The sequence below is a fragment of the Rana temporaria genome, chromosome 6, assembly GCF_905171775.1.
Source record: "Rana temporaria chromosome 6, aRanTem1.1, whole genome shotgun sequence".
In the NCBI taxonomy this organism is placed as follows: domain Eukaryota; kingdom Metazoa; phylum Chordata; class Amphibia; order Anura; family Ranidae; genus Rana; species Rana temporaria.
In genome coordinates, this window is record NC_053494.1 from 73,898,646 (window position 1) to 73,924,580 (window position 25,935).

General features: G+C 45.6%; 1 protein-coding gene across 1 annotated transcript in view; it reads right to left on the reverse strand.

The window, feature by feature from the left end:
* The window catches only part of SNX29 (sorting nexin 29), a 1,289,390-nt gene that overhangs the window by 1,158,888 nt on the left and 104,567 nt on the right, over nt 1-25,935 (reverse strand). Inside the window, exon 3 of the mRNA XM_040358531.1 lies at nt 13,230-13,282. Coding sequence (XP_040214465.1) covers nt 13,230-13,282 — 53 coding nt within the window. The remainder of the gene's footprint in view (nt 1-13,229; nt 13,283-25,935) is intronic.

Here is a 25,935-nt window from a genome sequence, read left to right on the forward strand (position 1 = left end):
AGTGCTAATTTTAAAGGCTAATATGCAATTTATTGTCCTAAAAAGTGTTTGGGGACCTGGGTCCTGCCCCAGGGGACATCCATCAATGCAGAAAAAAAGTTTTAAAAATGTCAGGTTTTTTTCGGGAGCAGTGAATTTAATAATGCTTAAAGTGAAACAATAAAAGTCAAATATTCCTTTAAATTTTGTACCTAGGGGGGGGTGTAAAGTATGCAATGTTGATGGGGACAAGAGCCTCATCCCCACAACCCTGGCTGGTGGTTGTGGGGGTCTGCGGGCGGGGGGCTTATCAGAATCTGGAAGACCCCTTTAACAATGGGGACCCCTAGATCCTGGCCCCCCTATGTGAATTGGTAATGGGGGTACATTGTACCCCTACCATTTCACAAAGGAAGTGTAAATAATTGTAAAAATACACACACCGTGGAAAAATAATTTTTATTAATCACTTAAAGCAGAGTTCCACCCTATTTTACAACTTCTTTGCATTCGTTTTTACACTGCCCCCCTTAAATACATTTGGAATGTTTTGTTTTTGTCTTTTAAAAACTCACGTTTTTTATCTGTGAGTGTCTTATTCCCCCGCCACGGCGGAATGGCCCCCCCCCCCGCCACATCCAGCGCTGCTATGCCTCCTGGGATATGTGTGTTATCATCCCCAGGTTGGGCTGAACATCGCAGCCGTGGATGAACATCTCGGGGGGCGGGAGGGAGGGAGGGCAGTGCCGCCCATAGGAGTGGTGTCCTTCCTCTTCTCCCCTCTCCAACTCCTCCCCCGTTCCTAGCTCCTCCACCCGTCCTAGCACCGCCCCCGTCCTAGCACCGCCCCCGTCCTAGCTCCTCCACCCGTCCGTCACCGCCGCCCCCGTCCTCCTCCCTCCACCCACCCCGCCCCATCTGCAGTCTGTCTCCGATGCACGGAGATACAGATCATCAGGCAGACAGATCGAATCTCTGTCTGATAGATCTGTATGTGAGAGCACCGAGCATAGTACAGCCCCGCCTCCCTGTACAGCCCCGCCTCCCTGTACATAGAAACAGAGCTCTGCACTGTGTGTTACAAGTCTAGTGCAGGGAGGCGGGGCTGTACTATGATCACTGTACTCACATTCAGACCAATCAGAGATCCGCTCTGTATGCCTGATCATCTGTACCTCCCCCCACTCTGCACTGGGCACTAATGTCGTCGCACTAACGTCGCCGCCGCACTAACGTCGCCGCCGCACTAACGTCGCCACCGCACTAACGTCGCCACCGCACTAACGTCGCCACCGCACTAACGTCGCCACCGCACTAACGTCGCCACCGCACTAACGTCGCCACCGCACTAACATCACCACCGCACTAATGTCACCGCACTAACAAAATGAATTTATTGACAGTGCACATGTCTGGTATATGTATACACACTACATATATAACAAGAGATATATATCATCTTGTTATGTAGATATATCTGCACAGGAACAAATTATTTATTATATTTACTGGTTCCTGGAAGGAGGGGGGGGGGAGAGGAGAGGTTTGCTTTGCATAGATAAGGGGCGGTAACTTTCTCTGACACTCCCGTTGCTATTGAAACCTGATCTGAAACCATTACACTGCTTGTACAGCACTGAGCATGTGCGAGGCTGAAATCCAGGAAGTCATACAGTCTGGCTTCATGATGCCCACACTTAAGATGGCCCCAGTAAATTTCTGTTTTATAAAGTGTCTAAATGCTGTAACAACCTAACAAAACGGACCTTAGTTTACAGACTAACTGTAGTAGAATACATTCAGCTTGTGTATTACAGGGGTTTTGATATTTAAAAAGGTTTTTTTTTTCAATTTGTGGCCGGAACTCCGCTTTAAGACCCGGACCAATATGCAGGTAAAGCACCAGGACCCTTTTTGCGATTCGGCACTGCGTCGCTTTAACTGACAATTGCGCGACATGACTCCCAAATAAAATTGGCATCCTTTTTTTCCCACAAATATAGCTTTCTTTTGGTGGTATTTGATCACCTCTACGTTTTTTATTTTTTGCGCTATAAACAAAAATAGAACGACATTTTTGAAAAAAATGCAATACTTTTTGCTATAATAAATATCCCCAAAAAAGATATAAAAAAATGTTTTTCCTCAGTTTAGGCCGATACGTATTCTTCTTCCTATTTTTGTTAAAAAAAAATAAAAAATCGCAATAAGCATTTAACGATTGGTTTGCGCAAAATGTATAGCGTTCACAAAATAGGGGATAGTTTTATGGCATTTTTATAAAAAAAAAAATTTTACTACTAATGGCGGCGATCAGCGATTTTTTTTTTTTTTTTTTTTTTTTGTGACTGTGACATTATGGCGGACACATTGAACAATTTTGACACATTTTTGGGACCATTGTCATTTTTACAGCAAAAAGTGCTATAAAAATGCATTGATTATTGTGAAAAATGACAATTGCAGTTTAGGTGTTAACCACTAGGGGGCGCTGTAGGGGTTAAGTGTGACCTCATGTGTGTTTCATCACCATTCACAAAGTGTGTAACTGAATCTAGGAGGCCAACCAAGCCTAGCTCTGGAGGTAAACAAAACATTAAGGCCCCGTACACACGACCAAATATGTCTGCTGAAACTGGTCCACGGACCAGTTTCAGCAGACATGTTCGGTCGTGTGTAGGCCCGAACGGACAGGATTCCAGCAAACATTTGCCCGCCGGGCCTTTTCCCAGCGGACAAATATTCCTGGGCTTGTTTTAAAACAGCCCACTGGAATCCTGTCCGCTCGGACATGTTCGGTCATCAGTACAGACCTACCGTACATGTCCAAGCGCCCGCCATCCCTCGCATGCGTCGAATGACTTAGACGCAAGCGTGGAAACATTGAACTGGCAGGGCCGCCCACGTCATCGTCACGGCGACGGCGCGGACACGCCCCGCGTATTGTTTACGCGCGGATTTCTGTACGATGGTTAGTACAGCCATCGTACAGAAATCCCCGGGTAGACATGTACGGTGAAAACGGTCCGGCGGACCGGTTTCATCGTACATGTTTACACACGGCCTAATACGCTGGATTTTAAACTCATCATACTAATGACAGATATAAAGGATTAAATATTAAGAGGTATTAACATTAATGGTTGTCAAAGCGGTCATCCATATATATGTATATAAGCGCATTGTAAATTCCTAATTGGGGTCATCATTACAATAATTCAGGTTATTGATAACTAAGATAATAATAATATTAAAATTACATCAACATAAATCTGAGGAACCTCTGATGAAGTTACGTGTCGTGACGTAATGCATAAGGTTAGACGTGACCGGAAGTGACGTGACACCCTGACCGTCCACCGGAAGTGCCGCTGTTTGGCGTTTTATTCGTTTTTTCAATGTAAGCACATTTTTACCTTTATTAAATTTTAAGTGCTTGCATACTTCACCATGAGAGCTTTTTATTTCTACATTTGCTCTTGATACACTTGTGGCTATCTGTGGAGTCGACTTCGCTGCGCCTGGACCGATACTGGTATTGGATACAGAGAACGCCCCTCGACCCTATCTCAGCACTGGGAAGATTCCGTGCAACACGAGTTACCCACTGTTTGGATTCTGTTCCAGTTTTGGGAGGATTTCGTTGATATGCATGACCATAGTGTCTGGAGGTAAGCAAAGAGTTATCAAGATTGTCCACATTGATGCCCGAAGTGCAGAAGTTTTGTTTATCACTGGCACACCAGATTGATTTATCCAAACTTTGATTTATATATTTGGACTTTTATTTTTGGATTTTATTATCAGTTTTTGGGTTATTTCACTAATTTTGAATTCACTGCATATCTTTATTGATTGCTATCAGTCCCCTATGGACTGTCTTTACATTCACTTTTAGATTTTTAGTTTGCGCTCATCATTCTTTATTCAGACCTTTATTTGTTGTTGGCACATTTTAGATTTGAGCAGCATTTTGTTTTTCACTGGTCACTTTTAATTTTCACTGTTGGCTAGCGCTTTAGTCACCCACTTGTTTATTCACATATATTCAGGTCAGTCACCCTAGTTGTAAATGACCTTATGGTTCGACCGACATATTGCATGCCACTAGGACAGGTCAGCAAATGTGCAACATTGATTGTTGCACAAGTGCAGAACTGCTTTATTGCGGTAGACTTGATTGGTCACTGTTGATCTAAATTCCTTTGTCGCCTTTCTCCCACTTGTATTGTATTGACACACAAGACATTTTTTTTACATGGATGGTACCCAGTCCAATTCTGAAAATTTTTGGCCTAAATCAGGGGATTGATAATGGATGGTGCAATCTTGCTTTTAAGTGCAGGGCACACCACGATTTGTAACTCTCGGTCTTTCGGGCAACAGAGTACAGAGAATACCCCAATCTAGATAAAAAATGGCTTAATTTACTTGTATTGTGTTGAGAAGGCTATAAGAAAAGACCATTTGAAATTATCGTCCTTATCTCGCTGGGGCTTATCCCCCAACAATAAGCCCCGATCAATGTCATAACTTTGACCAAATCGTTGTCAATTTCTACAGAATTGTATCCTTTATCGAGGAATCCTCTCTATAAGGACATTTGCTTTAATTTTAAAGGTGTCATATGGGTTGCAATTCCTGCAAAGTCGCAGAAACTGACTTATGGGGGACGATCTCAGCCACGACTTATGGTTACAACTGTCCACGGGTATACTACCCATTTCTATCTGTAGGTTTGAGATACGTACTAAACGTGAACTGTTGGTCTGACCTTTTTATCTAAAGATCCAGGAAATGTATCTTGGACTGGTTGAATTCGTATGTTAAAACTATCCCCCCTATCTTTACGTTAAGCTCCGGGAAGAAATTCTTCAGAGCCTCAGGGGTGCAGCCCCCATAGAGGAGGAGGTCGTCTATGTACCTGGCTCACAATTTTAACTGTGGGTATTCCATGGCATACACAACATCCTCCCTCCCATTTGGGCATAAAAAGGCCCAGACTGGGGGACAATTTTGCCCCCCATCGCCACACCCTTCTGCTGTAAATAATTATGTTGGGTAGCAAACTGCAACAGTCACTATAAAATTAACCCTGACGTGTAGCCAGAGTGGACGTCTATTTTAAAAAATGTATGTGCTGCCTCCATTCCCTCTTGATGTGGAATGCAGGTGTACAGAGACGCCACATCTGCTGTAGCCATAATAAGTTCACCTTTAAAGGTCATTGTGGATAAACGTTTGATTACATCCTTTGTATCTTTACAATAGGATGGGGTATTCTGAACAGACAGTTGTAGAAAAAAAAATCTATATCTACCTATCCTGGACATGATACAGTCTATCCCGCTAAAAATGGGACGTCCAGGGGGATGAAGGGGATCTTTTGGCTCTTAGGTAAATAAATAAATAACGGGGATTCTAGGGGCCAATGGAATAAGGAACAATCTTTCTTTGCGATTTAAAATTGAGGACTCAAACCCTTTAGCAATGAGACTAGATTTTGGAATTACTGGGCAGATTCTTTGTACGTTTCTTGATCGCTCAAAATATTGTAAATTTCGCCCGTATAATCTTCACAAATTTTAATAAATACTACTCTTAAACGTTATTATGCTATGCAAATCTTTTCTATTATAATACACATGGCACATGGACACTGAGCCTCTGTCTCCTATATGAGAACTAGCATTTGTCTTTTGCTCTATTGGTGTCTGGGATTGCTGTGGCCCAAGATATTGGTCGGATTCGGGACCAGCGCACTCATTGAATTGACAGACTTATAAGCCTTTTTGTGACTTGGGAGGTATCATGCTCCCCCAGGTCATAGACATCCGGTAAGCCTCCCCCTATCATCGGTGGTGGTGCTTCTTAACACTTTGGTCCCCTACAATTAGGGATAAAAATTGTGAAAAGCGTCCCTGACCCCCTAAGAGTGGCTTTTCTTTTTTTTTCACACGGGAACGAATGTCTTTTTTATTCGTGTAAACAGCGTTTTGCATGTTATGAGAACACACAAGACCTAATGAAAAGAAGAAATATTTCACTTCAACGAGCACAGGAGACTCATATGAAATCAAAGAATTTCATCTTCTGTAACATCGAGGGGTCAGTGTATGCTCTTGAAAGTAGCTGCGGACTGCAATATATAGGTCAGACAAAAAGATTGTTGCGAATACGAATAAAAGAACACGTTCAAAACATTCTCAAAGGCTTCGATAAACAGTTGATCAAGACATTTTGCCACTCATCATAATAAAGATCCCACACAGTTGAAGTTCTGGGGCATAGAGCCCTATGTGAGACACTGGCGAGGTAGCCATAAAGTTAGGACATTGAGCCAGCTCGAATCCCGTTGGATTTTTACCCTTGACACTTTTGCACCTTGGGGCTTGAATAAAGACTTTGATCTGAATTGTTTCCTCAGTGATTTCTAATCTTTTTACCTTCAAGTCATCTTTTAATTTCCTCTCTTCTCCTTTAAGGAAGTACATGTGTATGAGCACTGTATAGTGGTCTATACATTATCTTTTATACACATATTCTATCTACACATCCCCCTTTTTTTTAACCACTTGGGATCCGCCTGCCGTCAATTGACGGCTACAGTGCGGATCCCAATCTCCAAACTGCCGTCAATTGACGTCGCCCCTTAGGGCGGTCCCCGCGCCGCACCGCTCCAGAGAAAATCTGTGTTGGCCGTGTCCCTCGGACACAGCCAATTACAGATCGCCGCGAACGGCCAATCAGAGTGGCCGTTCGCGATGCGATCTGTGCGGCCAATGAGAGATGATCTCATATGTAAACATATGAGATCATCTCTCATTGCCGTTTTACCACCAGAGACAGCGTGGTGTCTCTGGAGAGGAGACCGATCTGTGTCTCTTGTACATAGAGACACAGATCGGTCACCCCCCCCCTCCACCTACAGTTAGAACACTATATAGGACACCACGTTTAACCCCTTCCTCACCCCCTAGTGTTAACCCCTTCAATGGCAGTCACATTTATACTGTAATTAGTGCATATTTATAGCACTGATCGCAGTATAATGTGAATGGCGCCAAAAATGTGTCCGATGTGTCCGCCATAACGTCGCAGTCCCATTAAAAAATCGCAGATCGCCGCCATTTCTAGTAAAAAAAAAATAATTCAAAAATAATAATTCTGTCCCTTATTTTGTAAGCGCTACAACTTTTGCGCAAACCAGTCGCTTATTGCGATTTTTTTTTTTTTTTTTTTTTACCAAAAATATGTAGAAGAATACGTATCGGCCTAAACTGAGAAAAAAAAGTTTTTTTTTTTTAAATTGGGATATTTATTATAGCAAGAAGTAAAAAATATTGTATTTTTTTCAAAATTGTCTCACTTTTTTGTTTATAGCGCAAAAAATAAAAACCGCACAGGCGATCAAATACCACCAAAAGAAAGCGCTACTCGGGGGAAAAAAGGACGTCAATTTTGTTTGGGAGCCACGTCGCACGACCGCGCAATTGTTAGTTATAGCGATGCAGTGCCGAAAGCTGAAATTTCACCTGGGCAGGAGGGGGGTATATGTGCCCAGTAAGCAAGTGGTTATATATTCTACTCTTATGTGCAGTTTTGAGATATGTTTATGGCCATTATATGGTCGCATATGTCCTATCCGGCCCTTCTCTCCCCCCTATTTTAATTTACTAATGTATCTTAATTCTATTCCAATAATTTATATCGCCTTCTTTTTGTGGGTGGGACATACTGTGTTTTACTGGCTCAGACTAAGTTAGTTGTCCATATACCGTTATTATTGTTATCCTTGTTTTTATTTAATGGCCATTACGGCCGTTGCCCCACTTCCGCCATTGTAGAATATGGCAGCCGCTCCACTTCCGGCGCCTGCTCCACTGGTAAATGTGGGCTAGATCCATTAAAAAAGACCCACTAGAAAATGGTTGCGGCCCCACTTCCGGTTTCTCTGAAGATGGCCGCCGCCCCACTTCCGGCGCCTGATTTACATACTAAGACGACCGTTGTGATGTTTATTACACATCTTTGCTACATGTTGCTACTTTGCTACTGTTTTCAGAGACAGGGCTGATGGTCTATGGACCGCGTCATGCCAGCCAGTATATTTTGTGTCCATTGACCCTGGTTTGACCTTTAGGGGGATGAAAAAAAAATGTTTTGTTTATTTTTAGTCCCATGATTAGATCCTCAACAAAAAGGGCCGCTGCCCCACTTCGGTTTTTGGAAGATGGCGCCACCCCCCACTTCCTGGAGCTTGCTTGCTTGGAAAATGGCAACCGTCTGGTTGGATGAATTACCACCATACTATTCTATATAAATGCATCCCCTAAAGTACTCTCCACCCACTCCTGAAGGAAACTACGTGTCATGGACGAATACGCGTACGAGTCCAGAGTACACTAAGAGGTACCGGAGGTGACAAGCTTGCGAACTCGCCACTTGTTTTTTATGCCTGTTTTTATTGCTATCCATGAGAGTACCATAGTGTATGCCTTTTATATTCTTATTAGAAAACTTAAAACCGATAACTGCATCTGATATTGGCACTTTTTACCTCCTTTGGGTGAGGGTCATTGTTGTTCATTGGACATGACTCTTGAGGGGGACTTTATCACAGAGAGAGATTTACAGTTCATTGGGACATCGAACATCTGAAACGACTGGAACACCGTTGGCTATATTATATATGCTGTTACCTTACAGCAGTAAGGTAAGGGGGACACCTTCACTAAACTTCAAAAAGGATATTGGAATTCTTTTTCTGCACAACCTTCACGTTAAATATTTTGGCACAAGCACCAGCACTTTATTGATTAATTTTTAACTTTTAAACAGCATTTGGCTTTTGCTGTTTTTCTGGCATGGACTCTGATGCGATTTCTTAGCATCACTTATGTGTGTTGTTTTAGTTGTGCTACTTTTTATAGCAGTGCATGCTTCAATTTATATCACTGAGCACTTTGTATTTGTGATTGGATGTCAGTTGTGATTACCAATATCAGCGAGTATTTTTTGCTTTGATGTTCACATATCAGTTATAGCAACTGTCTTTTCTCTAATTCATTTACCCTATCACACAGCGCAGCACTACTTATTTACCTTAACATTTTTTGGTTTTGATACACCTTCAGTGTTGCAGCAGTATTACCTTTCTATCTTTCTCCTCCCCTCCCCCTTTCTTCCCCCCCCCCTCCCTTCCGCCCCACCTCTTTGGTAGCGTGGGTAAAATCCTATACCCTATGTTGGAATCTTCAGATCAAGTTTATTAAATACATCCATTCTTTTTGGACTTTTCTTTCATGTATTAGTATAATCCAGGAATATGCAATTAGTGGTACCTCAAGCTGTTGCAAAACTACAAGTCCCATCATGCCTCTGACTCTGGGTGTCATGCTTGTGGCTGTCAGGTCTTGCTATGCCTCATGGGACTTGTAGTTCTGCAACAGCTGGAGGTCCGCTAATTGCATATCCCTGGTATATTCAATATGCACAATTTGAAGTTCACCTGTTTGAGGTGTTTTATTTTCACTTGGTGCATTTTTTTGACCATATCGTTAACTATGGTTGTCCGATATCCCATACTAGTATCGGTATCGGGACCGATTCCGAGTATTTGCGGAGTACTCGTACTCCCGCAAATACCCCCGATACCGAAAAAGAATACTCCCCCCAGCCGCCAACGCCGCATCCCGCCGCTACGCCGAATCCCGCCGCATCCCCGCTGCCGCTTGGTTAATACGGGCGGGGAACATTACAGCATTCATTTGAATAGCTGTAATGATTCACGCCACGTATAGACACTCCCCCTTGCTCGGGTGAACTGTCCAATCCCAAGCAAGGGGGAGTGTCTATACGCAAGCGCAAATCATTACAAGCTATTCAAATGAAAGCTGTGATGTTCCCCGCGCGTGTTAACCAGCGGCTGGCGGCGGGATGCAGGTAAGGGGGGGCATGGCTGCATATGGTGGGGGGCGCGGGGGCAATGGCTGCATATGTGGGGGGACATGGCTGACATTTGGGGACACATTTAAAAAAAAGTATCGGTATTGGCGAGTACTTGAAAAAAAAGTATCGGTACTCTCGATCTCGGTCCTAAAACCTTCTGTTTCATATTGTTAACGTATATCTAAATTGCGCTACACCTGAAATTGTTCACTCACTAGATAGCTTTCCGTCTACAAGCTGTGTGTTGGCAGATATTTTTTTATATGGTATTCATTTTTTTTGCACAGCACAGTATTTTCCCCTTTTTTCTCATTCTTCACTTTTATTGTTTCACTTAAGCATTATTAAAATCACTGCCTCCCGAAAAAAACTGCAGTTTTTAAAACTTTTTTTCCATTAATACATGTCCCCTGGGGCAGGACCCAGGTCCCCAAACACTTTTTATGACAATAACTTGCATATTAACCTTTAAAATTAGCAAAGGTTCAGTGTTCGTGTCTCAGACTTTTACGGTGTTTGAACCAATTTTTGCCTGTTCACATGTTCTGCTGTGAAACCGAACCGGGGGTGTTTGGCTCATCCCTATTGCTGACGGCTGGCCTGGTTTTCAGAGCACTGTATCCTTTTAGGAGGGTGCTCTTTCTTCATCTCTGGTTGCCAAGTCTACTGTTTTGACGAGTTCAAACACTGAATGGATTCTGAATGTAAGAATAGTCAGATGTGATGGAAACACATCTGACTATTCTAATGATCCTTTGTTCTAAAACTTTGTGCATCTGTAAGACTGTCAACTTGTGACCAAGTAGGAGTATTTTGTGGGTACAAATACTGCATACAGTATGTGTGCAGTGTATACATGACTAGGGACAGATCCTGTTCAATCATCCCCTGTAAGTCCCTCCCACTTTTAGCCTTTATCTGTCCTCTGCATCACTAACTACTGACCCCTGAACTCTGCCTCAACTACTACAAGGCCAAGGAGACGGACACATGATTGTCAGAGGAAAAGGTATGGTAGTTAAACCCATTAATAAATTGATTCCTCCTGCCAATAATCTTGAATCTGTGGGCAATCCCAGAATATATGTAAGGAAGCCTGCAAGAGTACCAGAGCATCTCTCCGCAAGCAGCTGATGATGCTAGATATATGGCACTGTATTAAATTCTTTGCAGGATTTTGATTGGATTAACTTGTTCCTAGCTGCAACCATGGCTAAATTGGGTAGTCCCAAATCTTCCCAGTCTTCGCCGTCCAGTTCCTGCACCTCCGCCTGCCACAACCCACGCAACCCATCCAATCCAACCTAAATGGATAGCGCCCCCATTAAATTTAAAGGATAGTACAGCCAAAGTTTGTTTGGCTGTACTTCTCCTGTGCATCACAGGAGTGCAGTTCGTTCTGCTGAAGCCTGCTGTCGGCTGACATCACAGAGCTGGTCCACGCTTGGGCAAGATCATTACAATGAAGTTAGGATCCACCCACATGCCTGGACCAGCACCCGGTACAGCCTCTCAGCGAGCCTGAGCCAGCCGCTCACGCCCCCTCCACAGCCCAGTGTTCCAGTGAGCGCGAAGGGGGGGGGGGGCAGAGCAGGGAGCCAGTGACTGACAGTCAACTCTAAGAACCGAGCGATCAACGGTGTTTGATCGCTCAGTTCTTATGCCGCGTACACACCATCACTTTATGTGATGAAAAAAAACTTCTGTGAAGTAAAAAATTACGTTTTTAAAACTTCAATTTTCAAAGACGAAGTTGCCTACACACCATCGTTTTCTCACAATGAACTTGCAAAGTGAGGTTACTTTCCACACGTTTTAACCATTAAAGCTTGCTTCATAAGTAGCTTCTGGGCATGCGTGGATGAAAAAACGTCTTAGAAAACGATGTTTTTTGCTACACACGGTCAATTTCTGTGAAGTAAAAAGTGCACTTTTGTAAAACGACACATAAAATTGAAGCATGCTTCAATTTTTTTTGGTCGTTTTTTACAAGACATAAAACGACGTTTTCCCCCACACACAGTCAATTAAAGTGACATTTTTAAAAAAACGTCATTTTTTTTCATCACATAAAGTGATGGTGGTTACGCGGCATTAGTCTTAGGAGCCGGGGGGGAGGGGGGGGAGGGACAGATGCAGCAGTCCACCTTGGTAAGTATGACTCTGCAAAAATCTATACTTCTCTTTAATAGATTGCATTCAGTGGGTGGATAGAGGACTCTAATGCTACATATAGATGCAGGCAGTTAGAGGGGCATACAGCAAATTCTTGCAGCTGAGACCACAAATGTATGCATATAGCTGTGCCCAGGAATTATGTATAAGGAAATATCAGATTGACAGGCTGTGGTTGTCTTCATGCATCTGCACATCCAGCCATCTTTCTCTATTCAGAGTCACCTATCCATCCCTAACCACAGGTAACCAGAAAAAAAAAAAAAAAGATAACAAAATATTTATGGTGTGCCAACTACCTTGACTGAAGTCAACAGCGATAAAAAAAATAAAAAAAGAGAAGAATAAAAAGGCTAGATTAATTAAAGTTAGACATTTTTCAGCAGAAATAAAAAGGCATCCAACTCTCTGGGACAGTGTCCCAGCCTCCTAAATGCGGCAATATAACCTGGCAGTATAATGCCGCATACACACCATCACTTTATGTGATGAGAAAAAACGACATTTTCTGTGAAGTAAAAAACGACGTTTTTGAAACTTCAATTTTCAAAGACGAAGTTGCCTACACACCATCGTTTTTTCTCACAATGTTCTAGCAAAGCGAGGTTACATTCACCACGTTTTTCCATTGAAGCTCGCTTCATAAGTAGCTTCTGGGCATGCACGGGTGAAAAAACGTCGTTTTAAACAACGTTTTTTGCTACACATGGTCAATTTCTGTGAAGTAAAAAATGACGTTTTGAAAAACGACACATAAAATTGAAGCATGCTTCAAATTTTTTTTTGTCGTTTTTCACAAGACATAAAACGACGTTTTCCCCCCACACGGTCATTTAAAGTGACTTTTTAAAAACGTCATATAGTGATCATAAAGTGATGGTGTGTACGCGGCATAAGAGGCCCTGTGTCCTTCAATGAAAGTAAAACAATATAGATTAGCCACTAAAACCTGAATTGTGCAGAATAAAAAAAGATTAAGATTTAGAGAAAATTAGCCGATGAGCTGCATATCAAAATAAATAACATGCCTGATAATCAATATGTTCTGAGCTGTTCTAAAACTAACATTATTCTTTAAAAATGAACATGGATCTAAGTGGTAAGAGTGATATAGAAACTTTTACCGGCTATCGGAATCTGAAGCAATTTCTTTGCGTCCTCCAAATCTTATCTGGCACTATAAGAGAAGAGAAAAAAATAAAATATATATTTTTTTCTCAAACAATGCTGTTAAAGAGATTGTCTGCCCATTTCTTGGGATTCTTTGGACATCCAGGTAGATTAGTTTCCAGATATGGTTATGGAAATATAACAGGGGGTGGTTTTACAAAAATATTGACATTTACCATCATGATCATGAACCATCAACATCTGCCCTTGATGTTACTGCATGACAACATGTGCCATGGGTATTTAATTTTTTTGTAAATGCTCAGACTGCTTTAGCAGACTAAGCATATGCAAGTTAACATATAGTTTTGAAAGATAGTCAAGTTGGAAAAAAAGACACAAGTCCTTCCATTTCAACCAATAAAAAAATAAATCATACAATCCCATATACACAATCCTATATCCACAGTTGATCCAGAGGAAGGTGAAAAACCCCAGCAAAAGCATGATCCAATTTGCTTACAGCAGGAGAAAAAAGGTCCTTCCTGATCTCCCAAGAGGCAATTGGATATTCCCTGAATCAACTTTACCTATAAATGTTAGTACCCAGGTATACTATGTACATTTAGAAAATAATCCAGACTCTTTTTTAAAGCAATCTACTGAGCTGGCCAGAACCACCTCTGGAGGGAGTCTAATCCACATTTTCACAGCTATTACTGTGATGAAACCTTTCTGTATTTTGAGATTAAATCTCTTTTCCTCTACATCACAGGTGTCAAACACAAGACCTGCGTGTCGAATCCAGCCCTCCAAGCTATTTCATGTGGCCCTTGCACTGCTCCTGCAGCTGCAGGAGAGTTCCAGCCCTCCTCTAGGTCTACTGCAAACCCTTACTTTCTGCTTTCAAGCAATGCATACAGCTTCTTCCCAGCAGCAGCATAAGGAAAGGGGGGTGCACTGGAATGTAAGGGAGAGTGGGGGACTCAACTTCTGATGGTGGGGTGGTTCTTGACATCTAATGTAAAGGGGAGGGGATGCGCTGGACATCTAATCTTTCAGATACAACCGGCCCTTTTGAGGGCAATCATAATGCTGATGCGGCCTGCGATGAAATGGAGTTTTACCCCCCTGCTCAAGATTTAAAGAGTGCCCCCCCCTTGTCCTCTGTGATGACCTTTAAGTGATTTGATTAACTCAACACCAAGTTCACTATATGAACCCCTTATGTATTTGCACATGTTGATCATATCCCCCTTAATCTCCTCAAGAGAGAAAAAAATAGGATTTTTGTACTCCCCGTAAAATCCATTTCTCATAGTTCATGGACGGACACAGCAGCATTGACCTTAGGGTTATGTACCTTTTCTCTATGAGAGACTAGGCAGAAAAAAACAGCACTTTAAGTGTTAAAAACACTTCTCAGTACTGCATCTCCCATGGGGGCATGTCCCCCGGGTACATCCCACTCTCTGGAAGCATCCAGCCTCAGTTCGTAGACAAGCAGTACAAACAAAAGAGGGGTGGGTGCTGTGTCCGTCCATGAACTCAGAGAAATGGATTTTACATTGAGTACAAAAATCCTATTTTCTCTTTTGTTCATGGACGGACACAGCAGCATTGACCTTAGGGACGTCCCCAAGCAGTGTCAAAAATTTTGAGGGGTGGGAAAAAACACAGCAACCCAGGTTTCACCCCAAACAAACTCAACGGAGGAACTTCAATCTTAAACTGCCACCTGTAAAACCTTGCGGCCAAATGAGGCATCCGAAGATGCACTCACATCCACCTTATAAAATTTTGAGAAGGTTGGAATGAACGACCAGATCGCCGCCTTACAAGTCTGGTAAGACAGGCGCTTGATGACGGAAAGCCCAAGAGGCACCAATCGCCCTGGTCGAATGCGCCGTAACCGGGAAGGGGGGCGCCCGCCCCTTTAGGGCATACGCCTGAAGCACGACCTGTCTGGTCCACCTAGAAATGGTGGCCGCCAAGACCGCCAGACCTTTTTTAGGACCAGTCACCGACACGAACAGTGAGTCCGACCTCCGAAACGGAGCCGTAGCAGACAAGTACACCCGTAGGGCTCAAACCACGTCCAAGGAAAGTAAAGTGGTCTCCTCCGAGTTTTTCAGCTGAGGGCATAAGGATGGAAGAACAATGACCTCATTAATGTGGAAACCGAAACAACCTTTGGAAGGAATGATGGCTGCGGTCAACAAGTCAACAAGGGGATCTTCCGAATGTCCTCAAACGGAGCTTCTTGAAGCGCCGAAAGAACTAAATTCAAGTCCCATGGAGGTAGTGGAGGCCACACAGGAGGGGCCATATGCCGGACCCCCTGCACAAACGTACGCACCAGTGAGTGCGATGCCAAGGGTCGCTGAACGTAGACAGCTAGGGCCGAGATCGGACTTCACCGTATTCAAGGCTAGAGCCTGAACCACTCCACGCTGTAAAAACAGCAGAATTCGGGACATCCCGTATATACGGGAGTGCCACTTCATCTCTTTACACATCGAGATGTAGGCCCCCCATGTATGATGGTAAATCTTTCGTGAAGCGGACTCCCATGCCCATCCCATCACCGGGCCTGAGAGGCCTCGGTCCTTCAACACCTGGCTCTCAAGAGTCACGCCGTCAAAGCCAGCGACTGTAAAGCAGGGCGAAAAATAGGACCGTGCGACAGCAGGTCTTCTCCCAGGGGTAGACGCCAGGGAACGTCTACCACCAGACGCACCAGGCCCACGTACCAGGGACGGCGAGGCTAATCCGGGGCGATCAGGATTGTTGGTATCCCCTCGGCTTCCACCCTGCGTAGCAGGCGAGGAAGAAGCTGCAGGGGAGGGAAGGCGTATATTAGGCGTTAGTGACCCCATGGCACCACCAGCGCGTCTGACGAGTCCTCGCACGGGTCCCTTGATCTAGTCCCCATTCTTGACACCTTCCGATTGAGACGGGACGCTCGAAGGTCCACGTCTGGAGTGCCCTATTTCTGGCACAGAGCCTGAACACCTTCGGGTGTAGCGACCATTCTCCTTGGTCCAGCTTTTGGCGACTTGGATAGTCGGCTTGCCAATTCAGCACCCCCTGAATGTACACCGCCGACAGAGCTGGAACGTAGCTTTCGGCCCACCGGAGGATGTGCGCGACTTCAGTCGCCGCAGTCGAGCTTCATGTGCCCCTCTGGTGATTGATGTATGCCACTGCCGTGGCGTTGTCGGACTGGCTACTGACCGGTCGGCCTTGTAGGCCCAGAGACCGCTTGGAGAGACACCACTTGATCGCTCGAAGCTCCAGTACTTTGATCGGAAGACGGGACTCCTACTGAGTCCAACGCCCCTGGGCTGACTGGACACCCCAGACACCCCCCAGCCGGAAAGGCTGGCATCCGTTGTGATCACTTGTCCAGTGACACAGCAGAAAAAAATTTTTGTTCCCGAGTACCGGCGATGTCAGCCACCACACTAGGGAGGACTTGGTCAGTCGACTCACCCGAATCTGGTAATCCAAAGACGAAGGAAGCTTGTTCCAACGTGACAGAATCTCGTTCTGTAACACTCGAGTGTGGAATTGGGCAAACGGGACTGCCTCGAAAGAGGCCACCATCAGACCCAGTACTCTCATGCAAAGGCGAAGTGACGCCCATTTCTGGGTCACCAACCGCTGCACCGCAGATTGCAGAGTCTGCAGCTTCTCCGCTGGGAGGAAAACTTTTGCCTCCGAAGAATCCAGGACCAACCCCAGATACTCCAGCCGCTGAGACGGTACTAGTACTGACTTCTGTATATACAGTAGAAAACCGATTTCCCGGAGGGTCTGACAGGTGATAGACACGTCCTCTTTTAACTCTGAGCTTGAGGAAGCTCTCGGAAGAAGGTCGTCCAGGTATCCCATGATAGCGATCCCGCACTGCCGCAGCAGGGCCAGAATCGGGGCGAGCACCTTGGTGAAAACCTGTGGTGCCAAGGCCAGGCCGAACGGGAGGGCCACAATTTGAAAGTGGTCCTCTCCAATCGCAAAACGAAGAAATCTCTGGTGTTTTGTACATAAGGGGATTTGCAGGTACGCATCCTTGATATCCCAGGACGCTAGGAAATCCCCCTGACGGAGCGCTGCTATTACTGAGAGCATAGACTCCATCCTGAGCTTTTGTACTGTTACAAAGCAATTGAGGGCCTTGAGGTCCAGAACTGGACGGACCCTGTCCTTCTTGGGGATACAAACAGATTGGAGTAAAGCCGCTGAAAATGTTCCTGCGATGGAACCGGTACAATCACTACTCTGACCAGCAAATCCTGGACAGCCCTTGACCGATCTTTCAGGCGACCCGGAGGCAGCCGGAGGTTGGAGGGAAAAACTCTGTTTGGTGGACAAGAGAGACATTCTATCTTGTACCCCGAGGAAACTACTTCACAGACCCAACGGTCAGAAAGAAGAGACCTCCACCAAGCTGCAAATTCGCGAGCCGGTCCCCCCACCCGAGTTGTGGGTGGGGGCAAACCTTCAGGCGGAGGCAGGCTTGTCCGCAGGCTTGTTGGGCTTGCGGTACCAGGTGCGCTTTTGTCCTTCAGTGGACGCCTTAGCACCCTGAAAGTGTTTTTCTGTCACACTTGGCGAGCGAAAAGACCGCTTGGGGGTAGTAAATTAGGGCCCTTGCCTACAGCGAGGCTCCTTTCCCTTCCCAGACTGCGGGAGCAGAGTGCTCTACCGCCTGTGGCATCCTTTATGATGTCATCCAGGGAAGCCCCAAAAAAGCCATTCACCCTTAAAGGGTAAGTCCACCAGGGACTTCTTAGAGGACTGGTCCGCAGACCAACATTTTAGCCACACAAGGTGGCGTAGTACCACCGCGTAGGCAGAGGCACTGGAAAGCAAGGAAAACGTATCCATGGCCGACTCGCAGACAAATTTGAGACCTTGGACCAACTGGTTGGCCAGGTCAACGCAGGTCTCCGAAGCATTCTGCGTCTCTGCTGCCATGGATAGGCAACAGGAAAGGAAAATTACAGAAAGGTAAGTATTACAATTTCAGTTTTCCTGGTGCCTTCCATGGTAGCATACATATGGTTAATAACTCGAGCACAAAATATTTTTACATTCGATTATAGAGCAGACAGCTATGAAGCCAGTCTGCTTTTTTTTGTAGTATAGAGTGGCAAATAACTTGTGACATAGGTGTCGTGAGCAGCAGCAGTAGTAGTAATAGTAGACAATATAGTGTCAATTTTTTTTTTTTTTTAAGTCTTGGGGAGCAAGGGCAACCAGGGCTAGACCATAGTAGGACATGAATGAGGTAAGAGACGACCATTTTGCCACCTGACAGAGTTTCTGGGAAAAATCACGCTACGGCAGCCCAGGAGAAATCCATTCCCTGCTTGGAGTGACCACTCATTGATTTTGAAACCAGAGGACCACTAAGCTTGATATGTCCACCGAATGAGATGAATGATCGAACTTGCCAAAGTTGTCCTTTGTATTTATAATTTTAATATCGCTAAGGATCCAAGAGAAAGCCTGCTGATCTCATGAGAAGTGTTGTGTCAAACTACTGCAAGGTCTGAGTGACCATGCCATATCCAGCTTGTGTAGCTTCGGGGTTGTCGAATCTTTCCCTAAAAGCTGGAAGCACCCATTCCTGACCAAGGTGTTCTAGAGGGAATTCTTAGACATGAACTGGTGAAAATGATCGGAGGAGCACCTTGCTCAGAAGAACATAATATCAGAGACCTTCTCCCTTAGGGTTTGGGTTTCCGAGACTCTTCAGCCAACGATGATGGTGACTTAAGAAAAGGGAATTTGCTTTGAGAGTAATGTCTTCTAGAGAGCGATCTTGTGCCTATGCGAGTACAAAAGCTATAAGTGCACTGAATACCGAAGGTCGATCTTCCTTTGGACGCAATGACTCGCCCAGATAAACTAAGAATTGTCTTTAGGCAATGCTCTAACAGCGGATCCAAACCCCATTGATGCCTGTCAAGGCTAAAAAAAGTCTGAGATCTGAACTTCCAGGGAGCTAAACCCCAGAACCAAATCTAGTCGGGAATTACCGAGTTACTACAGCTAGTTTTGGTGAATTTCAAAACTTCTTCCAAATCCTGACGTAGGTATTAATGGTGGAATTTTCTGGCTTGAAGCACCATTGTACCGTTCCGTGGGAGCAACCTAATTCTAATGGCTTCCTCCACTTAATTTCCGGATACTCAACTCCCAGATCTCTGGATGTGGATGCAAGAGGCCTTCCCCGGACTTACGATTGTGCGAAACCGAAAGGAACGCCAAGGGACAAGTTGAACAGTAGGATGAACCCAGGCCTTTTTGAACAATAAGGAACTACCGCTCAGACGGATATTTGTCTTTCTGCTAGGTGATGGCACCTAGTTGAAAAGGGGCCTCCATGCCTTACCTATCCCCAGAAGTGAGGAGCTTTCGTATTGAGAGGAAATATACTAGGAAAAAAAGAAACTTTATCTGAGGACTGCCTTATTGGGGACAGACCATTGGAAAGTCTGCTGGACTAAGGACCAATCGTTGGTGTTGTTAAAAGAATTCTGATATCTGTTATCTGCCAGATAATTCCGGAGCACTGGACTGTCCGATGCTCTGAGGCTGGTGAAGCTTCTCTTAGCCCCGAGTATTATCAGGGCTACCTCCTTGGATGATGCCCTGAGATGTGTGTCCCCCTCTTGAATAAATGAATGAATGAATGGAGTGACTTGTTTAGCGCTCCTGCTGCATGGATCATTTCGTATTATCCCTTGATGGATACATGCTCACATGGCCTTCTCCCACAGAGAGGTCCATCTTTTCTGGTAAGCACATTGTGTGTGTGGTGGCGGATTCTGTTGTCACACTCAGCAGAGGGATTCAAACTCACCTTCTTCACAAGGGACTTTATCCTTACTTTGGTCTTACTATTGGGACTTATATATATATATATGTTGTGATTTGCATATCACTGTTTCATTTATTACTTTATTTGCGCTGCACATACCCATTGTTTTTTGTATAGTGCTACACACATGCAAAACTGAATCACCTCTAGGCGCTTTTTGCAGCCAGTTCTTCCATGGCTGGTGAGGTCATTTACCCCGTAGGATCTCGACACGCTTGGGTCTGGACACAGGTTAAGGCTGGCTTGTTGCCCCATTTGTAGTAAAAGGGATTCGTCTCTCAGAGAGGACACTTAGGTTGTTCCTAAAAAAAAAAATCATGAAGATAATAGTTTTTAATTACAAAAATGTATGTGTATGTATATGCATGGTTGTATATATATGTATATAAATAAGTGTGGTGTATATATAGTTTTTTTGTTTTGGTCATCTTGTAAATGGAGACTAGAGAGTTATCCTAGTTGGTTTTCCCTTCTCACATCTGTTCCCCGCAGTCCAGTTAGAGGCTGCCTGGTGGCTGGGGTGTGTGGCGGTTTTGGTCTGGCAGCACTGGGGTTGCTGGTGCATTCCCTGGCATATTTGGCTGTGTTGAGGCTTAGATGTTCTCCCTGTGGGTGTTTTCCAAAAAAAAAAAGCGGCTGCAACCGCCAGGTAAGTTCGAAATAAACCTGGTCTTTTCTTTTTTACAGCCCGCAGCATCAATCAATGCATAGAGAGGAGCAGGATGGAAGTCCAAGAGCGGCAGTTCCTTAAAGAGAGGTTACTCTTCTTCCGCTCATACATCTCATAGCTACAGACCCCCGCCACATTTGACTAGGAAACCTCCCACTCCACATTGTCCCGCACACCCCAAAGGCAGAGCCTGCTGGGTCTGCGGATGGGAAACTTTTACCACAAAAGATGGTCTGCAGTAAGGAGAAATCCCTAGATACTATTTAAAAATGGGAGAAAGGACTCAATTCATGAGTTGGCTCCCATTTCAAGGTCTACTACAACCTTCACAGGCAAAGTTCCCATAAAAACCCTGGCTCAGTAAACATGCGTGGAGATTGATTCGTGGTAAGTCAAAGACGCGATGGAGAATCGATATTCCTTCTTTTGATTCTGGAGTTCTTAAGTCTTTTATAACCACAGTAAAACGAAAGGTGAAAAAAAAAAAAAAAAAGGCCGGTCGTCTATAGCCGCTCTCGCAAGTTATATTCTCTAGCTGGCCCAAATGCACAGCTGTTCTGTTTCCTTACCGTCGTTGGATGCTTCTACCAATAAGCTGGCAAGGAATACGACACTGCCTTCAAAAGGCAGCTTCTTTTAAAGATACCGGTCGAGGGGCAAGATCGAATTTGGAATCCATTACCAGGTTGCCTCTCAATGCAGGCCTGCGTTTAAAGGACTGTAAAAAATAGGATTTTTGTACTCACTGTAAAATCCTTTTCTCTGAAGTCCATGGACAGACACAGCTTCCTTATACTCTTGACTGTAGGGTTAGGTTCCGTCTATTAGGAGAAGACTAGGCAGACATGTTAATGGTTAAAACATGTAAACTTTAGCAAAGCTGAAACAGCCTTGCCCAGGGGGCTGTCCCTCTGGTAATAACCCCTCACACTGCCCATAGCAGCTCAGTTCGTTAAAAAGCAGTGCAAACTCAAAAAAAGGAGGGGTGGGTGCTGTGCCTATCCATGGACTTCAGAGTCAGAAACGAGGTGTGGGAACAGCAATCAAAAACCAAACTTCACCCCAACACACTAGAGCTCATCAATGGAGGAGAAGCAACCTTAAACTGTCGCCTGCAAAACTTTGAGGCTGAAGCAGGCATCCGAAGATGCACCAACATGAACCTTGTAAAACTTGGTGAAAGTGTGAACGGACGACCAGGTCGCTGCCTTACACACCTGTGAGACAGATGCTTGATGTTGGAAAGCCCAGGAAGCACCAATTGCCCTGGTTGAATGCGCCGTGACAGGAAAAAGGAGGTGCCCGCCCTTTCAGGGCGTAAGCCTGAATCACGATCTGTCTGATCCACAGAGAAATGGTGGCCGATAAGACTGCCAGGCCTTTCTTTGGACCTGACCTCCGAAACAGAGCCATAGCAGACAGATACACCTGCAGAGCACGTACCACTTCTAAGGAATGTAACGCAGCCTCCTTAAGATGTGACGGTCGAGGACACAAGGATGGAAGTACAAAGTCCACATTAAGATGAAAGGCCGAAACCACCTTTGGAAGAAAAGAAGGCTGTGGGCGTAGCACCGCTTTATCTCTATGGAGGACCAAGTAGGGGGACTTACCAGACAAAGCCGCCAACTCAGAAACCTGTCTGACAGACCTAATGGCCACTAGAAAGGCAACTTTCTGACAGATCGTCAAGAGAGGAATCTCTCTGATGTTCTCAAAGGGAGGTTTCTGAAGCACCGAGAGCACCAGATTTAAATCCCACAGAGGTAGTGGTGGTCGAACCGGAGGAGCGATAGGTCGAAACCCTTTGAACAAGCGTACTCACCAGTGAGTAGGACGCCAAGGGTCGTTGAAAGAAAACAGCCAAAAGCTGAAATCTGCCCCTTAATGGAGCCTAAGGCAAGCTTCTGATCTACTCCCCGCTGTAAAAACAGTAGGATCCTAGAAACAGAATACGTGCGTGGATTCCAGCCCATCTTTTCACACAGAGATGTAGACCTTCCATGTGCGATGGTAAATCTTCCGAGAAGATGACTTCCGTGCCCTCAGCATGGTGGACATAACCGAATCCGACAGGCCCCGGTCTCTTGGCACCTGGCTTTCAACAGCCATGCTGTTAAAGCCAGCGACTGTAAAGCAGGATGAAGAATGAGACCTTGCGAGAGAAGGTCCTCCCGCATTGGCAGTCGCCAAGGAGCATCCGCCACCAGGCATACTAGATCCACGTTTGGCTCGCCCCATTTTAGGCGAAGGAGGCGGAATACATCCAGGTGTAGTGACCATTCTCCTTGGTCCAGCGTTTGGCGACTTAGGTAGTCCGCTTGCCAGTTTTCTACACCCGAAATGAACACGGTCGATAGAGCCGGCACGCTCCGTTCTGCCCACCTCAGGATGTGAGCGACCTCCAACGCTGCAGCCAAGCTTCTTGTTCCTCCCTGATGGTTGACATAAGCCACCGCCGTGGCGTTGTCTGACTGGATCCTGACTGGACGCCCCTGTAGGCTCCGCGACCATGTGGAGAGGCACAGCCCGATTGCTCAGAGTTCCAGAATATTGATCATCAGGTGAGATTCTTCCTGTGTCCAGCGACCCTGTGTCGACTGAACACCCCTCCCCCCCCCCCCCAACCGGTCAGGCTGGTGTCTGTCGTGATCACTGTCCAGTGAACGGGAAGGAACAACTTCCCGACATGAAGAGCCGGAGATCTCAACCACCAGACCAGGGAAGTCCTGACTAGTGGGCTCACCCAGATTTGACAGTCCAGGGACAACGGAGACTTGTGCCATTTGGACAGAATCTCCTTCCACAAGACTCGAGTGTGGAATTGAGCAAACGATACTGCCACAAAGGAGGCTACCATGAGACCCAGGACTCGCATGAAAAAGCGCAGCGACGACGCCAACAGCTTCACCGCTGTCGTGAATTTTTCAAAGGGAGAAAACTCTTGCCTCTGAGGAGTTTAGAATAAGACCCAGATACTCAAGCCGCTGAGTCGGTACCAACACCGACTTCTGGAAGATTAGCACCCAGCCAAACTCTTGGAGGGACTGACTGGCAATCGCCACATCCGTCCAATTCTGAGCTTGAAGCAGCTCTCAGAAGGCAGACGTCCAAGTAGCCCATGATAGCGATACCTCGCTGTCTCAGCAAGGCCAAAATCGGGGCAAGCACCTTGGTAAAAACCCTTGGAGCTAATGCCAGGCCAAAAAGAGCCACGAATTGATAGTGCGTCTTCCCGAACGCAAAGCGCAGGAACCTCTGATGCCCGACATATATGGGGACATGCAAGTAGCGTCTTTGATGTCCAAGGGGCACCAGAAAATCAGCCAGGGACTGCAGTGACCACAGAGCGAACTGATTCCATCCTGAACTTCCGAACCCTTACAAAGGCATTGAGAGCCTTGAGGTCCAGGATTGGGCGGACTCCGTCCTTCTTCAGGACTACAAACAGATTCGGGTAGAAACCCTGAAACCTTTCCTGCCGTGGCACAGGTATGATTACCCCGCAGCTAAACAAGTCCTGTACTGCCCCAAACAGGGCGTCCCGACGAGCCGGAAGGAGAGGAAAGTTTGAGGGAAAGAATCTGTTTTGTGGACGAGAAAAACTCTATCTTGTACCCTGATGAAACCACTTTGCAGACCCACTGGTCGGAAATCAGGGAGGTCCAACGAGCCACAAACTCGTGGAGACGTCCCCCCCCACCCGAGAGTTGGGCGGAGGCAAACCTTCATGCTGTCGCAGATTTGTTCGCAGGCTTGTTTGGCTTGCGAAGCAATGGACGTTTTTGTCCCCCAGCAGGCCCTTTGTCGGTCTTATGCCACGTACAGACGGTCGTTTTATGCGATGTAAAAAAATGACGTTTTTAAAAACGTCAATTTCATTGACCGTGTGTGGGGGAAAACGTCGCTTTATGTCTTGTAAAAAACCACAAAAAAAATTTAAGCATGCTTCAATTTTATGTGTCGTTTTTCAAAACGTCGTTTTTTGTGTCACAGAAATTGACCGTGTGTAGCAAAAAACGACGTTTAAAAAGAAGTTTTTGAACCCGCGCATGCCCAGAAGCTAGTTATGAAGCGAGCTTCAATGGAAAAAAACGTGGTGAACGTAACCTCGCTTTGCTAGAGCATTGTGAAAAAACGATGGTGTTTAGGCAACGTCGTTTTTGAAAATTAAAGTTTCAAAAACATTGTTTTTTACTTCACAGAAAACTTCGTTTTTTTACATCGCATAAAACGACCGTCTGTACGCGGCATTAGGATGCTTACCTGTGGGACCTGACTGACGAAAATACCACTTTTGCATGGAAAAAGAGGGTCCCGGCCTGTGGTGTGGCTCTTTTCCTTTTCTGGACTGGGGGAGGAGCGTACTCTTACCCCCCGTGGCATCCTTTATGATGTCGTCCAGGGAGGCACCAACTAGCCTCCCCCCCGGAAAGGCATATCTGCCAGAGCCTTCTTGGAAGTCTGGTCTGCAGAACCAAATCAGGCGACGCAGAACCACCGCAGATACTGAGGCTCTGGAGATCAAGGAAGGTACATCCAGGGCTGCATCGGCAGACAAACTTGAGGCCGTGCAATAACTGGTCAGCCAGTTCTACGCAGCCTGGAGACATGATGCTCTTCCAACTCCTGGTGCAATAGTCCTGGCCCATTTAGTAAGTGTCTGACACCAGTGCCGTAGCCAAAATAGCTGCAAAGCTGAACCCAGCATAGAGAAAATGACCAAACCTAACGCTTCGGACCTCCTGTCAGCAGGGGTCCTTAAATGCCAGGGGTTCCCGCAAACCGGAATCGTGTTTGCCTTGTTCAACCTGGATACCGGGGGGGTCCACAACCGGGGGAGATGCCCACCTTTTTAAAAGGCTCTCCTCAAAAGGGTAACAGACCGCCATAACGCTTAGGGACCCACAAAGGTCTTCTGCGGTCATTCCCCATTCCTTGTCTATGAAATATCAAAAAATATCACATACGAAACACTTTAGCAGTGCGGGCCTGCTTTTAGGTAGGGATGAGCCGAACACCCCCCCCCCCCCGTTCGCACCAGAACCTGCGAATGGACCGAACGTTCACGGCGCGAACATTTAGAACCCCATTGACGTCAATGGGACTCTGAACGTTCGAATTCAAAAGTGCTCATTTTAAAGCCGAATATGCA